Genomic DNA, 14360 nt, shown 5'->3' on the forward strand with positions numbered 1-14360 from the left:
GAAGATGTTGAGAAGACTGCTTTTAGATCCAGATACGGGCATTACGAGTATGTTGTCATGCCGTTCGGTGTGACTAATGCCCCGGCTTTGTTCATGGATTACATGAACCGGATCTTCCGTCCGTTTTTAGATCAGTTTGTCGTGGTCTTCATAGACGACATTCTCATCTACTCCAGGACGCAGGAGGAACATGCCGAGCATCTGAGGGTAGTGCTTGGTATTTTGAGGGAGAAGCAACTGTTTGCCAAGTTGTCAAAGTGCGACTTCTGGATGAGAGAGGTGCAGTTTTTGGGGCACATTATATCAGCTCAGGGTATAGCTGTGGATCCAGCTAAGGTAGAGGCCGTGATACAGTGGGAGTGTCCCAAGTCAGTGTCAGAGATTCAGAGCTTCGTGGGTTTAGCTGGCTATTACAGAAGGTTTATAGAGGGGTTCTCCAAGATAGTGGCACCCCTGACACAGCTAACCAGAAAAGACCAACCGTTTGCATGGACTGATAGATGTGAAGAGAACTTCAGAGAGCTTAAGCAGAGGTTGACGAGTGCTCCAGTGTTGGTAATCCCAGATGTGAGTAAACCCTTTGAGGTTTACTGTGATGCCTCTCATCAGGGTCTTGGATGTGTGTTGATGCAGGAGGGGAAAGTAGTGGCTTATGCTTCAAGGCAGTTGAAGGTTCATGAGAAGAACTACCCCACTCATGACCTAGAGTTAGCAGCGGTGGTTTTTGCTTTGAAGATATGGAGACACTACTTGTATGGTGCACAGTTCCGTGTGTTTAGTGACCACAAGAGCTTGAAGTATCTCTTCGATCAAAAAGAGTTGAATATGAGGCAGAGGCGGTGGATAGAGTTTTTAAAGGACTACGACTTCGAGCTTCTCTATCATCCAGGGAAAGCGAATGTGGTGGCAGACGCATTGAGTAGGAAGACAATGCATGTGGCACACTTGATGATGAAAGAGTTGGAATTGCTTGAGAGTTTCAGAGACATGAAGCTACGGTTTGAGTTGGAGCCGGAATTCATCAGGTGTAGCACCTTGGTCATATCTAGTGACTTTCTGGGTTTAATCAGGGAAAGGCAAGCAAGTGATGTTAGCCTACAAAAGGTGAAAGAACTACTGGGGACGGATCAGGCCAAGGAGTTTGCCTTGGGGAATGATGGTGTGTTGAGGTTCAGAGGCAGAGTTTGTGTACCAGAGGATGTTGAGTTGAGGAAGTTAATCCTTGAGGAGGGACACAAGAGTCGTCTTAGTCTGCACCCCGGCATGACTAAGATGTACCAAGACCTCAAGGAGAACTTTTGGTGGCAGGGCATGAAAAAGGAGGTTGCACAGTTTGTATGCCTGTTTGACTTGTCAAAAGGCAAAGGTGGAGCATCAGAAACCCGGTGGAACGCTTCAACCCTTGGATATTCCGGTGTGGAAGTGGGATAGCATAGCCATGGATTTTGTTACCCACTTGCCTCGCACCGTGAGAGGACATGATGCTATATGGGTGGTGGTGGATCGTTTGACGAAGAGTGCTCACTTTTTGGCAGTGAATCTCAGAATGTCCATGACCAAGTTGGCCCAGCTCTACATCAGAGAGATAGTGAGACTTCATGGAGTGCCTAGTAGCATAGTGTCTGATAGAGACCCCCGGTTCACTTCCAGGTTCTGGCAGGCACTGCAGGAGGCTATGGGCAGCAGGTTGAGGATGAGTTCTGCTTATCACCCTCAGACGGATGGCCAGTCAGAAAGAGTGATTCAGTCTTTGGAAGACTTGCTGAGGACTTGTATCTTGGATCACCTTGGCAGTTGGGACGAGGTGTTACCGCTGGTAGAGTTTACCTATAACAACAGTTACCAAGCGAGTATAGGTATGGCGCCTTATGAGGCTTTGTATGGGAGGAGATGTAGGACTCCCTTATGTTGGTACCAGGATGGTGAGTCAGTTTTGGTAGGACCTGAGTTGTTGCAACAAACCACAGAGAAGGTGCAGTTAGTGAGAGACAGGTTGCAAGCATCTCAGAGTAGGCAGAAGGCATATGCAGACCGAAGAAGGAGACCCTTAGAGTTTGAGGCTGGGGAGCATGTGTTCTTGAGGGTGACCCGAACCACTGGTGTGGGGAGGGCTATCCGCTCAAGGAAGCTGTCTCCTAAGTTTTTGGGTCCATATCAGATCTTGAGGAGGATAGGGTCCGTGGCTTATGAGGTTGCATTGCCACCCCAGTTGGCTAATCTACACCTGGTCTTCCATGTTTCACAGCTACGGAAGTATGTTTTTGACCCATCACATGTGTTGGAAGCGGAGGATGTGGAAGTCAAGGAGAATCTCCAGGTAGTGGTGCAACCCGTGGCTATAGAGGACCGCAAAGTGAAGGAGCGCAAGGGAAGAGCCACCAGTCTTGTGAAGGTCATATGGGACCAGAGGACGGGTGACTCTACTTGGGAGCTTGAGGAGGACATGAGGAGTTCATATCCGCATCTGTTCTGGTAAGTCTAATTTTTCGAGGACGAAAAATTTTTGTTGTTGGGGAGATATTGTAAGCCTTTTTTTCTTATCCTTTGCTGTCCCAGAGGTGTGGGCCTGGCCCTTCGTAGGCCCAAGGGCAGCCCTCTGAAGGGCACCCTACCCTAACACAAGCCCTCCATTCTCCTCATTCCTCAACTTTTCTTTTTTCAGAAACAGCAGTTCCATACCTTGCCCTCTGTTAGGTACTCTGCTAGGGCACACCATCCGCACGTCTCCAAGCTACCAAAACTCCTTTCTTTGTTTCAGGTAAGTGAACTTCGAAGCTCCTGGTTCGTTCATTCCCTTTTCCTCTCCGTTTAAAACGCGTGGTGCGAGTTAGAGTTAAGATTCTTAACTTCAGTTTTGTCCTCTTTTCCAGTTCTAGCCCGCTTCCTTGGTTCAGGAGCTGTTATTTCGTTGATCGCGGGTCTGTTGTCTTGTGGTACTTAAACCAAGGTAAGGGAAGCTAGATTCATCGGTTTTAAGTTATTCTTGCCTGTTTTCGGTCGTTGTCTGTTTGTATGCGTGCATAGTGTGTTTTTATTGGATGAAATGGAGTTGCATGTGTGTTTGGGGGTAGATCTGGGCGGTTTCCGCCATTGCATGTGGGTGGACAGCGATGAACTCTGCTATTTTCGCCCAAGTGAGCTCGTCTCGCCTAGGCGAGAGTATCAGAGCACTCACTGCCACGAGAACTCGCCTAGGCGACCAGTCCGCGTTCTGAGCGACGCCATGTCTCGCTCAGGCGAGGAGGTCTCGCCTGAGCGAGAGATCGTGAAAACCCCACGTTGCTCATCTCGCCTGAGCGAGAAATCGTGGAGACCCCACGTTGCTCATCTCGCCTGAGCGAGAAATCGTGGAAGCCCCACGTTGTTCATCTCGCCTGAGCGAGAATCCGCTGCGTCAGTAAGACCAGCGTCTCGCCTGAGCGAGTTTGCGAATGTGTGACATGTTTTCTTAACTGTTTGGGTGTTTTGGAATTCTTATGAATGAAATTAGCATGCTTGGTATGAGATTGATCATGAGTTTGTGGCTTCGTGATGTTTTAACATGACAAGTGGATGAATGACCAAAAAGAGGTGGGAATTGTATGAGACATATGTTTGTGATGATGAGATAGGCGTAATTCCATGAGTCCCATGGGGAGACTATGGTGGCGTGTAGTGTATATATTAAGGTAAGGATTCAAGTAAGGATCGCATCCCGAAACTCTAAAGGGTCAATGAGTCTCAAGTAGAGCAAACTGACCCAAGTGGTGAGAGTAGCGGGAGGCCCTAGTCTTTGGCAGGATAATGGCCTTAGACGTTTAAAAAGGCTAACCTTGTGTGTGGTAGGGTGAAACCCATTGGCAATGGCTCTGCAGAGCAGTAGAGGCCACCACAAGTGCAAGCGTCCAGTGAATCCGATCTTAATATATGTATCCGGATAATCGAGTCATAGTGTTTGCTTGCTTGTCATAACATGAATTATGTGCCTCTGTGTTGTATGTCTGAGAATGTTTACGCACTTATTCCTTTATACCATGATAAGTCTTATATTGCACTAGCTTACCCTTGCATGTTGTGTTTGTTTTCTGTTATGTTTTCTCTCTTGCGATGATCACCTTACTGGTGGGAGCAGATGAGAGGGAGGTTCGTGATGGATCCGGGAGACGCAGCGGTGCGGCCTAGACTTCCCTGTCTGGATGTATTAGGAATAGTTTCAGGGCCATGAGGCCTTTTGTATTAGTTGCCTTAGTGGCAACCTTTTTGCAAAACTGTTGCACCCCTTTTTAAATTTCCTTTTACTTAGGACAATGTGGTATGCCTAAGTTTCTTTTAAGTGACTCCGGATGACTGTACTAGTTATCCTTCTTACGTTTCATGTTTATCTGCTTAGGTCTCTTTATCAAAATTTTGTGATGCCTTATTAGGTAGAGTATTCTATTAAAAATGGGACGTCACAATAGGTCGATATATTTATTTTTTTAAAAATATTATATAATACATGAATTATATATATTAAAAAGTGTACAATAATTTTAAAAATTATGATAAATATATAATTATTATTGTATTAATCGAAATTATAATTATATGATATGGCGCGACGGTACATACGAGTCCGGTTTGATAGCAATGCTACCGGCGGGTTTAGGGGTTGGTCACGGCTGGTGTGGTTCGAGTGAAGCAGAGCTATGGGTTGAAGATGACAAGGAAGAAGCTCGTAGGTTGTTCTTTTTTTTAAAACGTGTTAGGAATAAAGAAAAACAATAATAAGTAAAAATAAAAATAATCAGAAAATGAATATGGGCTGGCCTTTTTTGGACTTCTTTGTTTGTTATACTCACTCTTTTTGTGTTTTTAAAATATTTTGGGTCAGATCATTATTCGTACCCATCATTTTGTTGATGCACTCCCACTCTTTTTTAAGGTTTTGGACCGGGCTTTATAATCTTTTTCTATTCTCAACAATTTTATTATTTAGTTGCGCTTATTTTTACCCATATACTAATTTATTCTTTATTTAAAAAAAAAGAAAATTACAATTATAAATTATTATAATGGTGTTTAAAATTATTAATTGTCATATTAAGTATTGTAGTGTACTATGAATGAAACATAGGTGGATGTGTTTAATTTTGCTAATGTTGAAAGAGTTTTTGATGGAGATGAAAAGAGAAGAAAGAATGGTGGTTCTCTCTATAAAGAAAAATATAACAGAGTAGTGATTGTGTGAAGTGATAACTTTAGGCGAAGGTGAAAGTAGTGGAGTGAATCAAATTCTTACATGCAAAGTAAACGTTGGATATACCCTGTCATGTAGCACTCTCTCAACCACTTTAATACAAATTTAATTAAATTATCACATGAAATATTAAAAAATATAACTAAATACTGAGATAATAATTATAAAATAAATTAAAATGAAATTAAAAACAAATTACTAAATAAATATAATTATAAAGTATAATATTTAATAAATAAAATGAAAAAAAAAAATCTTTCTCAATTTTTGAATAGACAGCCGCTTACAAAATCTTTCTCCTTTATCATTTTTTTTTTACTTTTTAATTTTGCATAATTTTTTAATTTAACTTGTTACAATAGCCATTTAATATTATTTTACTTGTAAGATAGGTTAGAAACGATAAAATATTTACATTAATTAATGAGTAATAGTAACTATATTGAAAAATATTCTATCAATTGAAAATATTTACAAACACATTCTTTGTGCCTACTACTTGAGCGCAGGGCATAGCAAACACCGGTTTCATTTCATGATACCGAAAACCACTCTTCACTTCAATTTGGTTTTCCTTTTCTGTTCTCACGTGTGTTTCTGTGATTCTCTCTGTCTAGATTCTTCGATTCTTAACGTTGTGATGTTCTCGCGTCTTCGTCAACCTTCCACCTTTTACCATACTCCTTCGTTCATCTCCACGATTTGACTAACCGCGGACCCAGAAGAATTTTGAGTAGCTCTAAATCTTCAGATTTCCCGTGTTTTGTTTCTGTTTTTGTAATTTGGATTTGGCGTTTTCAGGATCATGGGGTGGTACAGAACGGTTTTTCGCAACTTGGCTTCAAGGGTTACGTCTCAGACTTCAATTTTTCAGCCTAGTTCGAGAATTTGCCAATCAGAAGGAGCTAGCTTTAAGGGGTTCTCTTCGTTTTGTTCAATTTCTCAGAGACTAGGCGCTCGAGCCGTTTATGGAGTTAACAAGAACCTTCGCAATCCGTTTCTTTTTGGGGCTAAGAGATTTTACTACGTGGATCCTTACAAGGTCCAGCATTTCAGGCCAAGAGGGCCAAGGCGCTGGTTTCAAAATCCTAGGCACGTTTTCATTGTTGTCGTGGTTGGTTCTGGAGTTTTAGTCACTGTTTATTTTGGGAATTTAGAAACAGTTCCTTACACCAAGCGAACCCATTTGATTCTGTTGTCAAAAAGCATGGAGAGGAAGCTTGGGGAGAGCGAATTTGAGAATATGAAGGCTGGTTTTAAGGGCAAAATATTGCCTCCTATACATCCTGAGAGTGTGAGGGTGAAAATGATTGCAAAGGATATAATTGGTGCATTGCAGAGAGGATTGAGGAAGGAGCAGGTGTGGAGTGACTTGGGGTATGCATCAGAGCATTCTACGCTAAGTGAAGAGCATGGAAGGGAGACATTGAATGCATTGGCTGCTGAGAGTGGTGACAAAATTGAAGGGAATTGGAACAAGGAGGATGAGATTCTTGATGACAAATGGATTCAGCAAAGCCGGAAAAAGGGTCAGGAGAAAGGTTCCGAGGCTGCTACATCACATTTGGATGGATTCAATTGGGAAATTTTGGTGGTAAATGAGCCTGTAGTTAATGCTTTCTGCTTACCTGGTGGGAAGATAGTTGTGTTCACTGGTTTGCTTGAGCATTTTAGAAGTGATACAGAGATAGCAACAATCCTTGGACATGAGGTATTATGCCTACACCTTACATCTTGCTAACTTGTTCTTTTATGCAGACATGTGAGTTTATATGGGTTTTCTTGTTAATTAGATTGGGCATGCTGTTGCAAGACACAGTGCAGAGGGGATTACAAAGAACCTGTGGTTTGCTATTTTACAGTTGATCCTTTATCAATTTATGACACCTGATATAGTAAACACAATGTCATCCCTTTTCTTGCACCTACCTTTCTCCAGGCGGTATGCTTTGTTCACTATCTCTCTTTCTAACCAATTGATTTTCTCTGTGACCTTTAATAATATTAGATTCATTTAGTGGAAATTCATTGAAAGATAATACTTGTCATGACTTGTTGAAATGTGTTGAATTTATAAAGCAGTGCTGTTGCTTTGTTGGATTTCTTAATAAATTGCTTTGCCAGATCAAGCAGAACGAGTAGATTATCACAATGTTCCTTCAATTTGACTGTTGAACCATAAGTACTTGTATTTTTCTTACATGTGAAACATTATATGAACTTGATATCAATTAATTTTCTTTGAATAGTTAGAGATCTTTTTAAATTACAAAAGAAGAGGCTAAAAACAGAAACCAGTTCATGTCCAATTATGTGTTTACTATCTATATGCAAATTGCATGATTACTATATATTTTACTGTGACTTGAATATATCTTGTGTTCAGATGTATGGTTTTTGTACCATTATAGGATGAATCCAGTTGATGGATACATGTTGAATGACAGAGTTGATATAGGTTGCAGTTGTATGGTCAATAGTTATCCTCTTAGCTTCTTAATCACAATAGAATGTAGGGATGTATGATTGATTTCTTGAATATCCTACAAGCGACAAATCCAACCGATTGGGATGATTCCATATGGCTTGGACTCTGGACAGTAATGAGAAAAAAAAAAAAAAGCAGAACATTCACTATGCTTTATTTTATGAAGGCATTAGAAAGCAAACCTATATATGGTATGTTCAATGCTTAGCAGTTATCATCTACATGAATTACTGCATAAATGGCTTTAGTAAAGGAGCGAATGATAGTAGATGAGTGCTCAATATAGGTGTTACGCAAATTAGTAAATTCAATGTATTAATTCTATAATAATGTTTGTTTTACAAAAGCGAAATAGGTTTCATTTTCTGTCCTAGTGATAATTTCTGTTTCTTGAACATAATTTATTTAGAAGAGGGGGGTGCTTTATTTCTTCTCAGAACTAAATGTTCTCACTCAGTAGAATATTGACCAATGACAATTGTATTTTGATGAATTTAAACCTATTCTTGAACTCGCATGATATTTGATGAACATGATCCAAGTGATAATCAATTCATCTTTTTAATAGTGTGTTCATCCTCTTTTCTTCTTTTTAATTACCTTTTTCTATTACTATTTGTGGTTAGATTTTTCATACGCTTTGTGTTTTCTTTCTGCTTTTCAAGGTTGGCTTTCCATTGAAATTGTACATGCCTGTTTGTGTTTGTTCTTCTTGGTAGGTTTATTTTCATTGAAATTGAAGATTATTATAATTACAAAAACCTTCTGTGATGCAATGCTAATTATGGAGGCATCAAGAATAGTAATATTCGTTTAATGATTGGTTTTTTGGGTTACAAATTTTCTAAAAAACTCAATTTATTCACAGGATGGAAATGGAAGCTGATTACATTGGCCTGCTGTTAATTGCATCAGCTGGCTATGATCCCCGGGTGGCACCTAAAGTGTATGAGAAGTTGGGAAAGATTTCTGGTGGTGATTCTGCCCTCAGAAATTATCTCTCTACTCATCCTTCCGGAAAAAAGAGAGCAGAATTATTGGCCCAAGCTAAGATAATGGAAGAAGCAGTTTCTATATATAGAGACGCCATAGCAGGACGTGGAGTTCAAGGTTTTCTTTAGAACTGCACAACCACCCCTTTACCTATTCAAACTTCAATGGAAGTTTTTTGGTTCTTTATAAACTTCAATGGGAGATTCGGTTTAGCTTAAACTGTACAGAGTTGCAATCAACTTTTCTGTTTGATTGTGTGAGAATACCCCTCTTACATTCTCTTACAAATGATAAATGCAGAGGAACTTTTTCTATGATGTGCAGTGAATTTATTAAAAACAGCTTATAAGGAGTGATTATTGAGTTGGATAACTTTGAATTCAATTCGAACCAATCTACTTATTTGAATTTTTAATTTAAAAGAATGAAAGAGAAAAAACAACGAGTTGAAATCGTATTTAATGAATGAAGAAAATGAAGTTAATACCATAAATAGAAGAAATTTCACATATGATATTCCTGAAAAGATTAAATCTATTCTTGTAATTATAATATCCGTTCTTATCATATGTATGATCTCACTCTACTTCAAATTGGTGATCTCATTAAAATTTAGTATGTTATTTCACTGATTACTTTCACTGCTTTTTTTGTCAATTTGACACGTTCATACGAACATTGTGAAGTCATTTTTGAACACAGCTTCTTCCCTAAATTGACTAAACATCTAAAGTTTCCGACATCTATGAAGAAAAGAAAGAACTTTGCATTGAAACATAACATAAACAATGGCTAAAAAGAACCTTTGCATTGAAACAATGGTTAGAAAATGCCATTTTTTATAGTTGAATTATTCCTTGGTCACTGAAAGGAAGAATTTATATAACTGTAGAAAAGTTCAAGAGTGAAACTGTGAGACTGAAAGTCTCAGTCCTGACGCAAGAAACAACATGGGAAGAACAATCCTTATAATTTTCCTTTTCAGAACATTTAACTCAAATTTTTCGATGTTTTTTTGTTCGAAACATGTTTGTGACTTCTATTTAGGCATTACTCGCAAAGTCTACCATTAAAATAAACACAGGCCCATTTAAACAAGCCCAGTGTCTTTTAACTGAAAAATAAAAAATAAAAATTGAGTACTCAGTTCTTTCTTTCTACTAAGGAAGAAACGAAACAGAAAATCAGAACCCTAACATTACAACAAGAAACCAATGTATCGATTTTTCTCTTGCATTCGCCATGGTCGTGGATCTTCTCTTGTATCTCTCCTTGCACCCAAACCTGCGCTTCCATTCGATGCCGCTGTGCGACCTCGCCACTTACCTCTAAACGACGGTACTATTCGAATCTCTCTACCTTCACTTTAATCGGTTTTGAAATGGAGAAACGAATCGAATCATCTTTCGTTTTGGTTCTCGAAACTGAGGAAATAGAAAGTCGCAGCGGTTCTTACATTTGTAATTTTGATAGCGTCGTTTGGATGTGTGGATGGGTAGAGATTAGAGACCGTGTTGGCTGTTTTCAAATGGGAAAGTATATTATGGCAAAGGGAATGTTCATCTTCCCTGATTTGTGTTGTTGGGTTTGTGCGAAGTGGTGAATTAAGTTGTTACTTTATTATGGATTTCACTTTAGTGCAGTTTTTAACTATGCTGAGAAGTTCGTCATTTTTAGGTTCACATTATGTTTTTTGCGTGTGATAATAGTATTAGATACGATGTTGGATTTGTGCATGAGTGCTTTGCTCGTGGTTTCCTCTACCACTTGTTATATATCAGGATTGTGCTGTGGGTTTACTATTTACTTTGCTCCCAGTTGTGGTTGTAACAGTGGCTTTTTACAAGGAATAATGTCAATGGGGAGACTGTAAGTCTTTCCATCTACCCTTTCTCACTCTGATTTCATTGTACTTTTTCATAAACTCCCTTTTTGCTTAGTGATCAATAACAACTTCAGTCAATGCAAGCCAATTGGACTGCGTAGTGTTGCTAAATTTCTATTTTAATATATACTGAACCTGTATTTAAACATGCAATTACCTTAAGTTGTTATCCAAATTAATGTTCGCAAGCTCCAAGATCTTACAATTGAGGAACACGGCTTGTAATCATTTTTTTAGCTTAAATTACATGAATATTGTATGCTGAACAAAGGTTTTGGAAAACGGTCTGGCCCCTTGATTTTGGCAAGATTTGGAAAAGCTTCGATCCGGACGAAAATTCAATCGTCATTGCAATTTAAAACCTTGTGCTGAACTTGGAAGTGGTCTTTTTCCATGTCTGGAGGAGTGATTTTTTTATTTTAATGTCATGAAGAGAGAGATTTTGACAAATCAAATGGACTCGTTTCTATTATTCTTATATGAAGGAATGAAAATTTAAGCTTCCGTTGTTGTGGGAAAATGACTGTACCCTTCTTTTGAAAGATTTTGATAGGGATCTTCAAGCTATTAGAGATTGTGAGGATCTTGCGTTCTTCATGTTGAATAACTTCAGACCGTCTATCTTTTTCTCATCATGATGACTTTTGGATGCCTACATTTAAGGGGTTTATCTTTAATTTTTTTTTGAAGTACTGATTTCCTTTTATTTGGTTTGAAATATTGGTACAGTAGTGACTGGTTACTTTGTTTATTTGGATTTTCTTGACATGTAGCGTTTGGGGCTTATAATCGAATTCTGATTCTTAAATGGTTGAAATAACTCTATCATCTAATTTTTCATATAGAGGTTTAATTTTTTTTCCAGCTTATCCCCCAACAGTGTTTATAAGGAATTTTCTCTTGTAACCGCAGGACACGTTAGGGGATTTTCTAGTTCAAATTTTGATTGGAGGATTCAAACTAGCCAGAATGTGAATGAAGAGGGGAATGCTCGTCCAAACTTCATGCAGAATTTAGAAAACAGAAACCCCAGAAACTGGAATAATGTGAACCAGAATGTGAATGCAGAGGGGAATGCTCGTCCAAACTTCATGCAGAATTTAGAAAACAGAAACCCCAGAAACTGGAATAATGTGAACCAGAATGTGAATGCAAATGCCAACGCCTATCCAAATTTTATGCAGAATATAGGGAACAGGAATCCCAGAATGTGGAATAATCTGGGCCAGAATGTGAAAGCAAATGAAGACGCCCCTCCCGATTTTATGCAAGAAAAAGAGAACATAAACCTCGAAAGTGAGAATGATGCTGGGACTGGCTTGAATTCTAGGCCTATGGACTTTGTAAGAGGAATTTTAGATGGAGATAATTTTACGAGAGGTTCTTCTTTTGAGTATCAGTATGAGCAGGATGCCGATCATGTTCATATAAAGATGTTACGTAATAATACCTTTGTGACTGTAACAGATTCTAAAGGAAATGTTAAACTCAGTGGCTCTGCTGGTTCATTGAAAGACCTGAAATCAGGGCAAAAGCTTTCTAGGTATGCCGCCGAGGCAACTGCGGAAGTTGTGGGCCGGAGATCTAGGGGTTTGGGATTGAAATCTGTGGTCATGAAAGTGAATGGATTTACCCATTTCAGAAGAAAAAGGCAAGCAATACTGAGCTGGAAGGAGGGCTTTACTGCTGATTCTCGAGGCGGTAGAAATCCAATTGTATTCATTGAAGATACCACTAGAAAACCCCATAATGGCTGCAGATTACCAAAGAAACGGCGTATTTAGGTGTTTGTTATTGAGGTGGTCGGAGAAAACATTATTTTACTTGGATGAAGACACACTTTAGGTCCTGTTTTGGGCACATGATGATACTTATCTTGAGCACATTATTTGTAGACTATCCATTTCCTTCCTCCTTTGTACAATTTTGAAGATTCAATAACCAGAACTTTCTGTAACAGTATTTACTACTGATTGTTGATTTTGTGTCACTGTCGACCATCCTTTTATACATTGAATGAATATTAAAGTCGGCAATTATTAATATTCTGGCGTTTGAAAAATGCTTTATTCTATTATATGTAGATTTGTATTTCACACCATTGATTTGACAGTTTGAAGAGCAATATAATGGGGTGTCATGGATCTGCAGTCTTGTAGAAGACAAGATTTGCAGAGTGACACACTCCCCTTAATGGCTGTCAGTTGATAAATGAATAGATTGATATTCTTCTACATGTTAACTAGAAATTACTCAGTTAGATTCTCAATTAGTTGAAATGAATTTCATTGTTAGATTCTTTAATAAGCTCATTGATAGAATTTTTATAGGTATAATACACTATAATAAATGTCCTTCTAGCTCAAGGACTATATATATTTTAGATGAATACAATGTTTTAAGAAATTACTTTCACATGGTTGCACACTGTCACTCGCAGCTGAAGATAAAAAAGATACTGACACTTGCAGCTGACTTAAACAAAATTATTGCAAAGATACAAATCAAAATAGACAGTAAAAGGAATCACATTCACAACATAAGCCAAGTTTCAATTAAAACATTGAAATGCAAAGTCTGATTCATTAAATAATTCCTTCTAAAATTTAATGTAATTCTCCAACGAAAACAATCCATGATCATCATAATTCTACTTTTTCAAAAGAAGAGGCCCAACATTATCACCAGTGGCTTTGTTATGCTTCACATGGCTTCCATCACACAGAGGAAAAGTCCCAGATCTCCAACATCTGCACCAAAAGCACTCAGTAAGATGAAGATTTGTTGGATGGATGTAAATAAACCACATACATGTAACTTTCAAAGGTAAAACCATATCAAGATAGACTTAACACAACACTTTTCATCAAACAGGAAGTATTTCGATCTATTTTTTCCTCAAACAAAGGATATGCACCCTATTCTATTGCTTTCTTGTCTCTTTCTGCTTAACCAAAAATGGCGCAGAAAAGTATGATACAATGTTAGAATTAACCAGAAAGCAAGAGCTTGATAGAGTGAAGCTTACCTGCAATAAGCAGTGACGGGCTTAGAGATTTCAGTGACCACAACAGAATCCACCACCTTCTCTTCACTCTTCCTGATATCAGGGTTTATACCCACAGCCTCAGCTTTCACCAACACTGCACGCTTTGGTCTCCCACCACCACCAACACCTAAAGAACAACCCTTGAAATGGGTACTAACAACAACCCCTTTTGGGGTAATCCCATTGAAGAAACTTACACCAACTTGGCTTAAAACAGACTCCATTCAAAAGGGTCTCTCTCTCTTTCTCTTTCTTTTTATTTTTTGCTGTGTTTATGAGTTTATTTTCCTTTCCTTTTGGCTTCACAACAACTATCTTGCAATGAACCCTAATGGATGAGATAAGAGAGGAAGAGGATCGAATCTAGTGACACGTGTTCCTGAACTTGTGGACGCCACACTCCTGTGTTCTACAACACGTAGCACTTTGAATGGACACAAATACACATGTTCTTGTCCTACTTCTTTTCCTGTGAAGAAAAAAAAAAATCATGAATGAACATGTGACCAATCTATCACAAAGGTGTAATTATTTTTTTCGTTTTTATTTTTACTTTTTTTTAAATTTGATGTTATTTTTATTAGATTTTTGAAATCAATCAAATTTTTTCATTAAATATTGTAGTTATAAATAAAGATAATTTATTTTATCGTGTAATTTAGTATAGAGTTTGATAAAAAAAAATTAATCCATTTTAAAAGTTTAACAAAAATATCAAATTGTATCA

General features: G+C 38.3%; 3 protein-coding genes across 5 annotated transcripts; 2 read left to right on the forward strand and 1 right to left on the reverse strand.

The window, feature by feature from the left end:
- Positions 1-5689: 5689 nt before the first annotated feature.
- On the forward strand, positions 5690-9016 carry LOC114182076. 2 transcript variants are annotated; one of them, XM_028068826.1, is made up of 4 exons: positions 5690-5951; positions 6020-6929; positions 7012-7160; positions 8575-9016. In XM_028068826.1, the coding sequence occupies exons 2-4, from the start codon at positions 6024-6026 to the stop codon at positions 8825-8827; spliced, it is 1308 nt and encodes a 435-aa protein (XP_027924627.1). In that variant the 5' UTR covers positions 5690-5951; positions 6020-6023; the 3' UTR covers positions 8828-9016. The 2 variants fall into 2 exon arrangements, with proteins under 2 accessions (XP_027924627.1, XP_027924626.1); XM_028068825.1 differs by having other exon boundaries at positions 5700-6929.
- Positions 9017-9828: 812 nt separating this feature from the next.
- LOC114182409 (probable ribosomal protein S11, mitochondrial) lies at positions 9829-12629 on the forward strand. 2 transcript variants are annotated; one of them, XM_028069279.1, is made up of 3 exons: positions 9830-10037; positions 11497-11567; positions 11655-12629. In XM_028069279.1, exons 1-3 carry the CDS (start codon positions 9914-9916, stop codon positions 12366-12368), a joined length of 909 nt encoding a protein of 302 aa, XP_027925080.1. In that variant the 5' UTR covers positions 9830-9913; the 3' UTR covers positions 12369-12629. The 2 variants fall into 2 exon arrangements, with proteins under 2 accessions (XP_027925079.1, XP_027925080.1); XM_028069278.1 differs by having other exon boundaries at positions 9829-10037; positions 11497-12629.
- A 396-nt stretch (positions 12630-13025) lies between these two features.
- Positions 13026-13965, reverse strand: LOC114181485 (CDGSH iron-sulfur domain-containing protein NEET). The gene is made up of 2 exons (XM_028067954.1): positions 13613-13965; positions 13026-13334 (listed from the first exon to the last, which is right to left on the reverse strand). The coding sequence occupies exons 1-2, from the start codon at positions 13855-13857 to the stop codon at positions 13235-13237; spliced, it is 345 nt and encodes a 114-aa protein (XP_027923755.1). The 5' UTR covers positions 13858-13965; the 3' UTR covers positions 13026-13234.
- Positions 13966-14360: the final 395 nt, after the last annotated feature.

This window comes from Vigna unguiculata, chromosome 4 (genome assembly GCF_004118075.2).
Source record: "Vigna unguiculata cultivar IT97K-499-35 chromosome 4, ASM411807v1, whole genome shotgun sequence".
NCBI classification, from domain to species: domain Eukaryota; kingdom Viridiplantae; phylum Streptophyta; class Magnoliopsida; order Fabales; family Fabaceae; genus Vigna; species Vigna unguiculata.